Source organism: Struthio camelus, chromosome 15 (genome assembly GCF_040807025.1).
Source record: "Struthio camelus isolate bStrCam1 chromosome 15, bStrCam1.hap1, whole genome shotgun sequence".
In the NCBI taxonomy this organism is placed as follows: domain Eukaryota; kingdom Metazoa; phylum Chordata; class Aves; order Struthioniformes; family Struthionidae; genus Struthio; species Struthio camelus.
Window position 1 is genome coordinate 6,484,153 of NC_090956.1, and position 14,439 is coordinate 6,498,591.

At 42.0% G+C, this 14,439-nt stretch overlaps 1 protein-coding gene across 3 annotated transcripts in view; it reads left to right on the plus strand.

Annotated features, from left to right (window-relative positions):
* MAD1L1 (mitotic arrest deficient 1 like 1) overlaps positions 1 to 14,439 on the plus strand; it is a 373,922-nt gene that overhangs the window by 208,240 nt on the left and 151,243 nt on the right. For all 3 annotated transcript variants that reach the window (XR_011134664.1, XM_068908329.1, XM_068908330.1), the window contains exon 15: positions 2,974 to 3,064. Coding sequence is in view for 2 of the 3 variants with exons in the window: in XM_068908329.1 (XP_068764430.1) it covers positions 2,974 to 3,064 (91 nt within the window). In the remaining variant the exon portion in view is untranslated. The remainder of the gene's footprint in view (positions 1 to 2,973; positions 3,065 to 14,439) is intronic.

A 14,439-nucleotide genomic window follows, 5' to 3' on the forward strand; every position in this document is an offset into this window, starting at 1 on the left:
CTAGGCCAACAGCCAGCAAGTGCCACCCTGTGTCCAGGGTGGGATACGGAGAAAGAGGAGGTGGCTGTGGGGTGGGCGAAGGGCCAGCGCAGGCGAGGGAGGCCGAGAGCTTCAAACCCTGCCTGCAGCCACTGTTGCGCTGTTATCGTGCACCTTCCTCCTTGGGGAGTTGGGTGACTCTTGGGCGCCGCTCGCGCCGGCGAGGCTGGAGCGTGACCCCGAGGGCCAGGTGCAGCGTCGGCGTTGGGGGCGCACGCCTGCCGGGGGCCCGAGGCGTTCCCAGCTTTGAAACGCCGCTCTGCCCTCGGGGAGCAACGAGGGGCAGGAACCAATCTTAAACTTGCAGATGGAAGACCATTAAACGTATAATCACTGAAACGTACCCTGGTTACAGCTTGATTATGTCTGAAATCTTTTTGAAGTGTTTCCTGGAGACGGTTTTTAGAGGGCAGTAAGAGGCCCAGGCTTCAGCCTCCGCGCGGAGAGGAAGTTCTGCAGGCAGCCGGCAGAAAGAGCACAGCTTATTGGGGAGGGCGGCGGGTGAGAAACGTGTTCTAAATTAAAATTCAACGTGTCAAGTGTGGCGAAAGCGCTCGTGAGAGTCGTGGGTGTCTGGTTCTGACCTTTTGGGAGCTGCCGTGCTGTTCTTCCTCGGAGGAAAATGTTGCTCTTCCCATGGCCTGCTCTGCAATCCATTTAGGAACACGCAGCTAGAAGCGTTAATTCCACTTTGAATTTCCATTTTTTCCGAGCTTTTCAGTCTTCTGCTTCTTCAGGACCCTGCATCCCCACTAGCTTTGTGTCTCTTCTGGAAGTCATTGATTATTTTTCTTAATGGTCTAGACAATGCTAAAAGCCACTTCTCTGCGTTTTAGAAGCTTCCAAGAATGAAAAAAGATGATACCTTATAATATCTGAAAATTACCAGCAGGGGTCAGGCTTACAAATAATTTAAGCAATTCAAGCTACATATTTATAAAGCAGACATTTCCATGCTGAGCGTGTTGAAGTTCAACCAGCTTCTGTGGAAAAGCTTGCAACTTTTTCCTCTTCTACGCCTAATTAATAGGAGAGGTAGCTTCATAGCTGCACCCGAATACTGCGTTGCATTATAATGTCTGGACTGGCAGATGGGCATGTTGTTTATTTCCATAGTACAAGGATTTTCAGCTTAATTTAGATCATTTACAAGTGAGTATTATCAAGTAAGGTAATCAATTTTTAAAAATATTCTAGAAGAAGATCCTGAGAAAATCAGATGCAGAGATCAGTGTAAATATGCATTAGTTGCACCATTAATCACAAGAAGTCAAAATGCGAAAGGTGAGGTTCCTGAAGCAACATTAAGGTTTTTGTGCTCTGTATTTAAATGCAAGCAAAAATGTTCTACTGCACGTTTTAAAATAATTTGCTATGCCTAACAAGTCTGCTACACTTCTCTGAAGGATTCAGCAATCATTTGGCTAAAGCTGATACGGTTGATATTGTATATTTGACTTTTCAAAGAGCTTTCAGCCAAAGGTCTTAAAGAAGCTTTCTCTGACGGGTTAAGGAAGGTTCTTTCTTGTATTAATAAGGATATAAAAACCACCAAGGATTGGCTGTCCCAGTGTACTGTTCGCAGTGATGGCTAGTAATAGGTGCCCGTAGAGAAGTATGCGAATAGGACAAGTCTACTGTGATGCTTTGCCAGGAAGGTCTCCCAGGCTCTAGAGTATCGTCTCACGGGCTTTCTGAGCCAGAGACGATATCTTTGTATTTCATAAAACGTGCTGTAGTTTTCTTCTATTGATTTATATTAGTTTATGTTACAGAAAGTTAAAATATAGAAAATCAAAGAATAAGCAGTCAGTCTTCACAGTATTGAGGGTTTTCCAGCAGGTCCCAGAATAGTTTTTGTTGGGAACTTGTTGTCCGACACAGAGAGAAGTTTGTGAGTAGCGAGGTGACAACATATGAATTGATATGAAATTATTCAAGTTATCAAATTGAAAACTGTTAGGAGCTGCAGAAGAATCTTATGGTGCTGCATGATAAAATTGGAGATGAAATCCTATGTCGATAAATGCAAAGCCATGCACATAAGAAAAAATGCTTTTACCTATACCTGGACAATAGTGGGCTCTCAATGAGCTGTTATCACTCAAGAAAGAGATCTTTACGTTATTGTGAACAATTTTCTAAAGATAAGTTAAGTGCTCAGTAGTCAAAAAGACAAATAAAATACTAGGAATTGTTAGAAAAGAAATTGAGAAGAAAACAGAATGCCTCATTATACCACTGAATACATCTGAGTACTGTTTGCAGTTCTAGCTTTCCCCATAGCAAAAAATCTATATAAAACTCGAAGAAGTACAAAGAAGAGCAGTAAATATGAGCAGAAACATGGAAAAGCCTTGATGTGAGGAAAGACTAAATGGAGATTCTTCAGGAAATAATAGAGGAGGCCTGTAAAGTGGCAGTGGAGAAGAGGAGTATGGAACAATGATTCACAACTTTTCATAGCAGAACTAACAGGCACTCAGTGAAGTAATCACATGTGAAGTATAAAAGAAAATGAACTAATTTTTCATACAGCACATAATTAAATTGTGGAACTTTCTGCCAAGAAATGTTGTGAAGGCCAAAAGTATGAATCAGATCAAAGATAGATTTGACGCATTCATGGAGATTTTAGCTGTTGATGGTTATTAAACATGATGGTCCAGACTCAGTCTCTGGTTCAGGTAGTCTCTAAGTTGAATTTACTGTATATTGAAGTTGTATATTTTAGTTATATGTTCTTTTTTTCCTATGTTAATCATAATAATGTTGTGTCTGTTAATCATATGTTTTAATTTTCTCATTAATATAGCTTTGTGGTATTTACCGCAGGAAGAATCTGACAATGTTTGTGTTTTCATTTTTTACTTGATTATTTGTGATGGGACTGTGCAGGGGTATACTATTTATTGCCTTTTCTTTCCTCTCTAGGCTGAAAATTGAAGAGCTGGAAGCTGAACGCAGCAAGCTGGAAGGGGAGAACAGAGCTCTGGAAATGAAACTGGAGAAGCTAACTCTGCAGGTAGGAAACGTGACAGATGCTGGAGAACCTGATGCAATCCATTTGCCAGAGCTGTTCTATTAGATTTGCCAAAGGGAATCTCACAGCACACACATTCTTCTCAGTCTGGGCAAGGCTGGTTTAGGAAGCCTATGCAAGCTGTATCAACATACATTATCTTTGTTTGAACATGTTATGGAAGTGTTTTAGTGTCATATTCGATCACATGAGTACAGTTCTCTTCTTGTTCATCTTCAGAGCCTTAAAAATCTGTGTTAGAAAACTCCCCTGCTATAAATCATTAGTCTGAAACGTCATTCATGCCAAAGGGGTCATGTAGAGAGGGTTTATTAACCAGTAGTGGGGAAGAAAATTTGAGGTCTGTCTACAGTGAAAGCTCCATTGCTGTTATCAGTAATGGAGACAAGAGCCTCCAGTTTGGGGTCTCATTAGGTAGGAGTTTTCTAAGCCAGGAAGCATGAGTGCTGTCGAGAAGATGATGTGACAGAATCTCCAGACCACAGAAGGAGAGGGAGAAGGTGTGGAATCAGGAGGGTGAAAGGGTGTGTTGCTTTTGCTGTGTTACTTCAGGTACTTGATCACAATCCTTTGGCTGGGGTAGATGCTATCCTATGTGGCAGAAGGAGGTCTTCACATTTTCATTCTAGATAAGTCAGTGAATTTGCCCTGTCCCTGAAGGAGGGCAGGGGAGGCCTGCAGCAGTAGGGTGGACTGTCTGTTCAGGCTGCTTTCATTTTAGTAACATCTTCCCTGTGCAGACAGGGACATGAGAGTTGCTTCAAGCTTTTGTAACCTCTCCTGTTTGAGAGGTGCTAGAGTGAGGAGGAACCTGAGCCTGTTTGTTTAATCACAGCCGATCCTGCTCTGAGTGGTGTTATCTCTCCCTGCTGTTCTCTCTGATATGCTGAACAACCCAGCATTGTAGCATTTCATTCTCTTAATTTTTCTTTCTTTCTCTCTCTCTCTTTTTTTTTTTTCCATTTTTGTGTAAATTGCTTCATGGTAGAAAACTTGCAGGTTTGAAATTACCCAGATTTCAGACAGACCATTGATTTTATCTTGACACCTATTAGACACAAATCAAATTTTTTTTTTTTATTACCAATTCCTAGAGACAGGGGAAGTGACAGCTTTGATAAAGCAGGGAGCTAAGAGCTGCTGAGCATCGCTGCTGAGCCACGTTTAGTGTGAAACCTGTCACCCGGCTCCCCTTTAATTGGGTTTCAGTCATCAGAAGGAGATGAAAGCTTTGGGCTGGTGTTTGGATGCTCAGGTCTCCAACATACACAACAGCAGTTTTCGTTTCAGAACAGGTTACAGCTCACTCAAATCACATTTAATCTGTCATCGTTGTCTCAGAATAGCTGCTGGCTTGCCAAGTGGTCCTGACCAGAGAAGTTGCCTATTTTCTTGGTGGTACCTAGACTTGGTTTTACTTCGTTTGCTGGTATTGCTGAAACTATAACGCAGCTCTTGAGATACCAAAGCACCAAGCTTTTCAGAGCCCACCTTCAATGAAAGATCTAAACTCTTCAGTGTAGTCTTGCTTAATGTCTGCCTTCGGGTCGTCATCTGTAGAGGAGATTAGCAGCAGCTGCCATTATGCTAGCTGAGCTTTCAGAGTATAAATGTTAAACAGTGACAAGCCGGGAAAAAGATGGGACCTTCATACTGTGGTAGAGCTACCAGTTCCCTGTGTAGGAAGGCTTGGTGGACACATTGAGAATTGTGCTGTTCACCCAAAAAAACCTTTTGATAGTTCATCACAGGATCCCCATGGCCTGTCTCATTGTGATAGTTCATTAATGGTGCTCACTCTTGCAATGTGGTATTGTGCACATCATGGCGTTGCAGAGGGAGTTAGGGGAGGACAGGAATGACTTGCAGACAGAGCGGAGAAAAAATTATATATGATGGATGAGATAACGTGTAGGGGCAGAAGAAGAAGAGAAGGAAAGCGGTCGTCTTGCTGAGCAGGTCTAGGAAAGAGAAATCTGCCAATCCCCATAAAGACTAGTTAGTGAACTGAATTAAGGTAATCATGCTCTTACATCTACTCTGCCGAAGTTGAGGATATGGCTTTAATTTTTTATTTAACAGGAGGTAGCTCTACCCTTCCTTAGCTTCTCACTTCACTCTGTGTCTAAGAGGATTGGCTGCCAAAAACATCTTCTCCAAAGCAGCAGTGAGTAAGGAGAAGAACACAGCAACAGGAATATGTAAGCTGAATGCCAAGATGTCAGTGTCAATCAGTGGTCAGAAATTCAGAACTCCTTAGAGGGTAAAACATGAGCCTTCCTAGTAAAACTTTATGAATTTTTTTTATTCACCTAGAGTATCAGATACTTTGACAGCCCAAGCTTAGAATGACTTTTTCATAAGCACACTGAAAATGATTTCTTACGGCTCAAACCCACTAATTTAAGGATGAGCTTAGAAATTCACCTCTTCCATCAGTGCTGAGAAAATATACTGAAAATATTATTATACACTCAGCTAAGGTCACGTTGGTAATTTGACTTGTTATATATTCCCATCCCTGAAAAGAATCATTGGGAAATGATGGGTTAAAATAAATTCTTTATCACAAAGGAAAAAAAAAAAAAAGTGAGGCAGACTTTACATGCAGAAATAACAACAAGATTTTACTGCATAGAAAGACTGGAGTGAAATTGCAAACATGGGAAAAGCATGGCATCAAATCAAATAAAGGTGCAAGAGAAATAGGGGGTGGCATCAGACAAGGTGGGAGGAAGATGTCTAACAAATCTTTATCTGCAGTTCCTTCTTTTTAAAATTAAACAACCTCTAGCTTTTTCTGGAATCGTATCTACTAAATGAAAGGTGCATAGGGATGTATTAAAGTTGTGAATTTGGAAGAGGAAGAGGCAGGATTTAGAAAGGCTTTGGCTGCTTTTATACCATATTGGACTGAAATCTGTTTAGTTCACAAAGCCATGTGCAGTGAACAAAATCTAAGAGGATACAGCTAATCTTTGTTAACCCAGAGTTCAAAACTGTCAAGGCTTGACTGTATTGATGCATGGAAAGGAGTCCTGCTTTAAAAATGCTTGCCTCCTGTCACACCCTTTTGCATCCAAGTACTGGCACACGGCTTTCGCCCATCTTTGCTTTGGCTGCCATTACCAATAGGCCGTTTTGTGAACTTCATGACCCCAGCTGACTGGCCAGAGGACAAGTGTGCACATTGAAAGGTACTTTTGCATTAGATAGGTATGTGATTTACACTCCCTGAGCTTGGTATTAGCAAGTAAAGAAATTGAGATATTGATGGCTATCTGCCGCAGTGTATATAACATTTGACCTCTCTTTGTATTCTCTCCTTGTGTGGGGACAGCTTGAATTATGTCTGAAGACTCTTTCTACCACCACAGCCCCCCTCTTCCAACACCTCTTGGCTCCTGAAACCTGGCTGCAGGCTGCATTGATTTTCCTTCACTGGTATAAAGACTTTAGCATGGATATTACTCACTGGTCAGATCTTTACTGCTAATAAAACCCTCAGATTGCAAATACACACAAAATGGGGGGATTATAGAGAAATGACACTGCTGGCAGTTTCCCCCCTGCCCCGGTCACCCAGGATATTATCTTAAGAAAAACTTTGGAACTGTGGCTCAAGAGAGGAATTCAATTAATATGTGAAAAGAGCAGTTTTAACCAGGCAGTTTTATCTCCTCTCCCCCACCCTTTTGTCTTTCAGTGAAACCAAAAAGGCTGACACTCTGCAATCTGGGAAAGCAAAGCACTGTTACTCCTTGGCTTGCTGAGATTTTAGTAAAGGGTTTGGTTTGCTGGGTTATCTGAAATGATCTGGACTATCTTCCCAATTTGCTGGTGAAAAAGTGCAACTTGAGGCCTGGAACAAAAGAGACTGATCAAATCAGTGCTTTTCGGATAAAGTGGGAGGAAAGACTTGTGAAGAGGGTTCAATTAGCATTTCTTACTGCTAGGAGCCTTGTGTTTACAGGCAACCAAGCTGATGTGAAGTGTTCCTTATGCAAATACTACTCTCCTGCTTTTCCTGCCCTCCTCTGCTCTTGGTGTTGAAGGAGAAGAGATTCTTCAAGTTCAGCTGCTTCAAGGAAGATTGATTAAAGTCAGCTGCAGTTGGACTTAATTGGATCCATATGCTTGGAGAGGGAGCAGAACTAGTTAGAACTCCTCATAATTAGTTCACAGCTGGTTGGTGAGGAAAATAAAACTCCAGTTAGAGCTCAGAGAAGTGGATCTGTACAGATAAAGGCAGGGAGATGCTTTTCATACTCAGATGTGTTGAGGCTTGAAAATTGTCTAGTCTGGTAACCAAGCTAGCAGCCTAATTCCTTCGTATATCTGCATGTGAGTTTGTTTATGAGGCCAAATGGGAAGGAGTCTTTATTTTCTTACTTGTTTCTGAGTAAAAGGGATCACATGGGATTGCTGTCAGTCAAGGAAATGTGAACAGGGTCACAAAAGGTAGGAGAAGATCTCAGGGGCTAGGAGAGACCCTACAGGGGTAGTTGGGCTGTGTGGAAGGCTCATGATTTGGCACAAACTCTAAACTGGTCAACTTTGAGTGTGATGCCCCTAGTCACACTAATTACTAACTGGAGTTAGCCTTCCTGTCAGTGTATAATATAACAGCAAGAGTCATAAAAACGCAGTATTATTTATACACATTTAAATAATTGATTTTGCCTGTTACCTCAAAGAGCTCAGAAAGGAAAGTGCTGACTAGCTAGTTACGAGTAGGAGGGTCTATCTGAAAACCATCCAATATAGCGGGAGGGGGACATGGATCTTCACAGTGTTTTTTAATACAGAGGAGGAACAAAATGGGTGTACTTTTGTACGACACAAGGTAGTGTAATATTAGGATACTTGATCCACCCCGAGCACTACAGCAGTGTAACTATATTAGCCCGAGTTCCGTACTGGTTCCGTTACCTGGGCTGGCCGTTCAGCTGGGTGTTGTTACACCAAGTTCACCTTTAGACCCAACGTCAGGGTGGCTTAGAGTCGCCCACTCTGTTACCTAGAGCACTCCTGAGTAAGTCTCAACTAAAGCTGTGTGTGAAGATGAGATCTCTAAGGCTGGATCTAGTTTAGTAGCACGTGGTGTGGGGACACTCCTCAGAAGCAGCCCTGGCTAGAAGCTCGTATTTCATCTAAATTGTGCCGTTGGAGTATAAGGGTCTGGATTCCATCCTACGATGCCTACAAAGGAACTGCCTGGGAGTAACTTATTCCACAAGAGGCAATTGTGGCTAATTTTTCATGCTGGCGTGGTTTTATTAATTTATTCTCAGGTGTTCATTAGTGTATATCCGGTAGTTCCATTCTAAACGTCTAACTTTGCCATTGTTATCAACCATTTTACAGTTTAGGATATTAATCTGGTTAATTAACTCTCAGTTTTTTCCAGGCTTTAAATTGGTTGTTTTTGAACAAGTTGAAGCGTAAACCGCTTGCCTATGTCAGCAGTAGCTGTGGTGTAGCTGTGATGATTTGAAGATAAGAAATAGGCAAGTTTTGCAGGCAGAGATATTACCATTTCATCCTTTTATTAAGAGTAGCTGGTATAGTTGGAAAAGTAGATACAAATAAAGAGAGCGGATGTCCAAAGGTTTGTCCTGTTTGTCTACTTTAGGTCATATAAATTGGCCTGCCTAAGCTAGCACATACCCGAGACGGTTTGTTTTGCCAAAGCGGGAGCTTCTCTGCAGGGGAGGCTCTGCGCGGAGAACGGTGCTTGTTGTCTGCTTTATTAAGTTCTCCTCCTCCGGAAGAGAAATGTCCATTGACAATGAGGGTGCTGGTGCATCCATAGCGTGCTCATGTTTCTTTTTTCCCTTTTCTTCGTAATCTTTGTGGTTGGCCCAGTGTCCTTCTTTCCTAACGTTGTGTTTTGAGAGACCAGCAGACCAGCACGAGGAGCTGTACTGCAAGCCCAGATTCCTCTGTGTGATCCCCTGCGGTGGGCAGGGAACTTTTCTTCTCTTTAGGCATTAATGATTCGTTTTATAGTTAGATCTTTGGCGGCCAGGCAGTAACTAGCTTGGAGTTAAGAGCCCGAAGCAAAGTTGAGGTCATTTAACAGTCTAACTGTTCATTATGTGATCAGTGAAGAATGATGAATGAATCATTTACACTGTTATAAAACTTAAAGGGACATTGTCAACCTTTCAGGGTTCCCTAATTGACCTCTCAAATGCTCGTGAGTCTTCTTCCTGGATAATCTGGATGCTTTTCCTTTCACAAACTTCCTTTCCTTTTTTTCTTGCTTTGTGCGTGCTACAGTCCATTAGCCTTTGTGGCATAGCTTGCCCTCATTGAAAACCTCAGGTAGTCAAGGTTTTAGTTTTTTGTTTGTTTGTTTTTTAATAAGGGCTTGTTGGATGAATTTGTGCAAACTGCTTTTGTGTCTCTTCAGTCAGGTATAACTTTTGGCAAGGCAAAAATTCCCTCACTGAAGGTGCGGATTTGTGTGTATTTCAGAGGGATTTAATTACGAGATAGAGTAGCTGAGAATGTCCAGTGGGAAATGCAATAAAATAAGATCAGCTAAGCACAAAGTGCAGCTCAGGTCTGCAGCAGATCATATAAGTGTGCTGCCCCACTTGTCCAGTACACTGAGCTCCATGGCAATGTGTGGAAGTGGCTGTGGACAGACCAGTCTGTGATCCTTCCCACAGACTTGTGCTGAGTGTTATCAGATTTATTGCTTGTTTTGAACAGACAAAAAATCTCTTCTGTATTTGAGCAGTTGCACCAGGTTTTCACTGATGTAAGGAAGCATGTATCTACTCAAGTGAGTATCAGCAGAGAGAGTACTTACTGTGGAATGCCCCAAACAGTGGTAGTTTTGCGCTAAACACCAAGCAGTTTATGTGTGATAAGCATCTATGTTGCCTTGGTTAAATTTATACCATTTGCTATTAATTATTGACCCAGTAGCTCAAGTATAGCACTGGCATTTGGCTCAGGGATTTGCATTCCCAATTTGCAGCCTCATTACAAATACAGGCATTTGCAGCAGACTTTCAGGAGTCTCCCTGTGACCTAAATGCCTCTGCTGTTCACCTTAGGCATAAAAGCTAGATATTATGGGTAGCCATTCATGGCAAATCAGAGCTGTGTGATGCTTCCATAGAGCATTTGAGACATTTGAGTATACGTGCACAGCGAGTTGGCTGTGATTGCAACATGGGCTGATTGAATCTGGCTACCGTGGATAACAATAGCATGGGAGATGATATGTCACTGGCTGTAACGTGCTAGTGATCAGAGAAGCAGCGCCATAGAGTCACCGAGCATGTACTTCAGTTGTTAGCATGAGCAAAAATCTCTGCTGTTACATCTTCCCTCCTGTTATTGCCTGAGCTAGTTAGGTTAAACAGTGGTCAAACTGCTTTGGTGTGTAGGTATCTCTAGTGTTCATAATAGATGGTGCTGCTGATGGTGCATGCTAATGTCTCACACAGGTGAACGCCAGGGAGAGCGACTGCCCCCAAAATGTTCCTGTAATCTGTACTGTCTACAAGTATTATATCTGTTATGTGGGAGAAAACATCTGGCATCTTGTGCATGTGGGTTTAATACTGGAGAAAGTCCTAGACCTGGTATAAAGTGGAAGGAGGATAACACCTGTTCTGCTCCGAGCTTTGAGGACTACATGACACCGAATTAGCTGAGGCTATGCAGATGTTTGTGCATATTAATTCTGAATACACTGGAGTTACTAGAATTAAGAGTAACTGGAAACTTTCCTTGGGATCAGAGATGAGACTCATAAACACATCATCAAGTGGTAGATTTGTCATTAGATGATTCAAGGAGAAGTTTCTCGGCCTCCCAGGACCTGATAAATGTGATGTGCAAAGTGGATGTCTAATAAAACAAGGACATACTCAGTACAGGCTTGCTAATATTTGTTAACATCAGAGAGCAAGAGCGCGTAGATTAATGTTTGTGCAGGGAAATTTTAACAACATGCCCTTTAAAAAAATTTTTTTTAAAGGAATTTGCACCCTGAATATTAAGCACCTGAAGCTCTGAGTTTTGCTACTAGAGCTAACGCTGTATTTGTTTACTTCATGCAGCGCCTTTCCCGCAGTTCTGCTGAAACTGATTAACATTTGCATAATACGTTTAATGAGAAAAATCCATAATAAATTCATTAATGTACTTCTTCCCCTATCCCTGAAAATATCAGCGGTTGTGTTGCATCACACAGCTCATTTAATGAGTAGAAGGGAGGAAGGGTGGGCACTGGCTTTCCCAAACAGCTCTGAAACAGGGAAAGGTCACTGCACCCAGCGTAGCTACCTGAGCACGGAGAACTCGCTGTGCTGCTAGAGCGAACGGGAGAAGGGAGCTGGGGAAGGGGGATGGCCCCCAGGAAAGGTCAGTGTACACGAAGCACAAGCCTTATGTGATGGCATCCGTGCTAGCATAGAAAAATTGGTGACAAGCATAAAAATAGAGATCGGGATACCTCTACACCAAAGAGGGGATTGCCGCTGGTCCTCTATGGATGTGGAGAGCTTTCATGAACAAAAAACATGGTGACAGAGAGACCACTCTGTTAGTGTTGTATGGTAAGAAGAGTAGGGAAGTAAGAAAATGCCTGAGTAATTTCAGCTACAATTACATTTTCAGACAAATAGTTTTGTTTATAAAACGGCCCCACTGATTAAAAAAAATGGTAGCTGACAAACTAGACAAAATATTAGTAGCAACTACAGATGGCTCCTATGCAAGAAGAAGGTGTTACTGATTTCCCAGAACCGTGTTGCTGGTGAAGGCCAAGCGGAGTAGACAGACACAACTGTTTTAGAAAGAGACTTCACTTTTAAATGCCTCTAATCTTATTTATAACACCACAAAGGAAAAGAAAGTTTCAGGAAATGATGAGAAGCGTGACTGTCCCTTTATAGTTTCCTAGTTTTCCTGTGTAGTCATTTGATGGCATGAATTAGTTTTCAATTGTTCTTTCTTCATTTTCTATTATTCTTCTGCTTCTTTGAATTCTATTGTGATGTCACAAAGACAAAACAAAAATGTCGTTTAGAACCTTAGGGAAAATAACATTTGGAAAGGTTTGTTTACTGAAGCTCTGTACTTTTCCTTGATTTCTATGAATAAACACTGCGTCCACAGCTCTCTCCACGTTTGACTTTTAGTTTTTCATTACTGGTTATCATTTCAGCCTTTGTTTGATGACCCAATCACTTTTGAATTTTTGATTACAATAAAATAATAGATCACCGTTTCTTGCTGTCCTTGTCTTTGCTGCTGCTTCTGTTCTGTTCTGGCTTTTTGCCACTGGTCTATGTAAAGTCAGAGTTTTTCAGTAGCGTGCTTCAACACTTGTATCCTTCTGATAAGGAGACTGAAGTTACAACGTAGAGTTTTTCCTTTACTACTTGGTATGCGGACAGCTAGGTGCAGTCTCTGCGAGACAAAAGGCCAGCGTGCATTACCTAGATTATGGACAAGAAATGGAGTTGGAGTTTAGCTGGGGTTTTTAGCAGAGGAGAAGAGGAAAATCTGCCCATTCATGTGACAGTGAAGAGTTGGCAGTGGTAGCAACATTGTTAAAATACACCCAAGAGAAAGGGAAGATGGTCTGCGCTGAGCTGCTGAAGCAAAGGGCGGCGTTCTTTAGAGAGACTCATTTTCTTTGTGTGGTCTCTGCTGGGGGATTCAAATATGTGAGATGTTGATGCATTATCTTACGTATCCCAAAAACCTTTTCTTTGAACAGACTGACCTATCGTCTATTTGAAGCAGGAGGCAGAGAGTTACGTAAGGAAAATGGGTTTCCCCCAAAGAGTTGATCAAATAGTGGAAGGGGGAACTTGGATGTTCTCTGTTGCTCCGGCACGTGCAATGGAGGCGGTCAGCACTGCGGTTGCAGCTGGGCAGGAGGTGGAGCTGGGGATGTGGTGGTGGAGACGTGCTTTTTTTTTTAACCAGCAATGCCGTATGAGGTGGTGCAAGGTGTCTGTTAAGCCCAGCTCTGATAAACAGAGTATGGGAGGGTGCCTCAGTGATCTGATACATCTCTCTCTGTTTACCCAAGCGTGGGGTTTGGCACATCAGGAACCCTGCTTCTTCCCCTGATTAATGTTTAAACCATGAATATCCTTAAATAATATAGAAGCTGTGCCTGTTCCTTGCGTTTTTGGCAGGACATTCAAAATGAAATAAAAATCCTCTAAAAAATATTGTGCATGTTGGACACACCAAAGATGTTCAGTCAAGATCATGACCTTTCAGAACAAAGACACCGATTTGAAAAGGGGGTTCATTGTGCATCTGGCTCTAGTGAGATGAAAAACTTGAAAAAACAGCAACATGAAGGCTGCACAGCACGGATGATCTCCACAGAGATCCTCTCGTGTATTTTTGGTCGTCTTCCAGTGGATACATTCTTTTTCTCTGTGCGATACTACCACAGTTGCAATCAGTAGTAATTATGGAAATTTTCTCATTTTTTTGAGAAGGGGAATGTAAAAAACTGTTGGCAAAGCAATCCCCATAAGGGAGCTGAGCTCTGGATCTGCTTTTCTTCTAGATCATCACCGCTGAAGTTGTTGACCGTAAGGACGTTTCCTTAGGTTTCTGGGACTGGAGTTTATAGTTGATAGGTTCAGTGTGCAAGAAAAAGCATGATGAGATATGGGGACTGTTATGATTAATATTATAGCGGTGAGGCCACCTGAACATTTAGGTGCGATAGCAGTGGATTTAATTACATATATAAGTATGTTTGCACACAATTGTTAGAATGCATACTGTTGTGTTTATACATAAATTAATATATGTGCATTCCATGGAAAATGTCACCCAGATTATTTCAGCAGAATCACGTTGGAGAGTAGTCAGAGGAACTGTGAAGGCAGCAGAGTGGAGAGGGAGGTAGCTGTTAAGAAGGGAGAAGAGATGGAAGGTGCAGTCTGCAGGTGCTTCCCTAGACATGCTGCAACCGTGGCAGTGGCCAGTCTGTTCCTTTAAAATTCACAGAATTTGAAATAAAGGAGGTGGCAATATCACAGGCATTCATTGTGAACCTTTTCAGGTGGATTGTGGGAAGGAATAGGGATTATATAAAATACTAAACATTTTCCCTGGTGCTGCCTAGTGGTTACGTTGTGGTGTCACACGGAGACTAACTTTTAGGTCCAAGTAATTTAAGGGATTGAACGTACAATGTTCAGCTTTTTTGCTTTCTCAGGGTCTCTGTTATCTTCTGAGTATAATGCTGCTGTTAATCATATCTTAGCACTTAGAAGGTAGATCTGCATTTCTACCTGGAGATTTTTACGTGGACCCTTCTCTTAATCCTCCTAGGGAAAAACTGGATA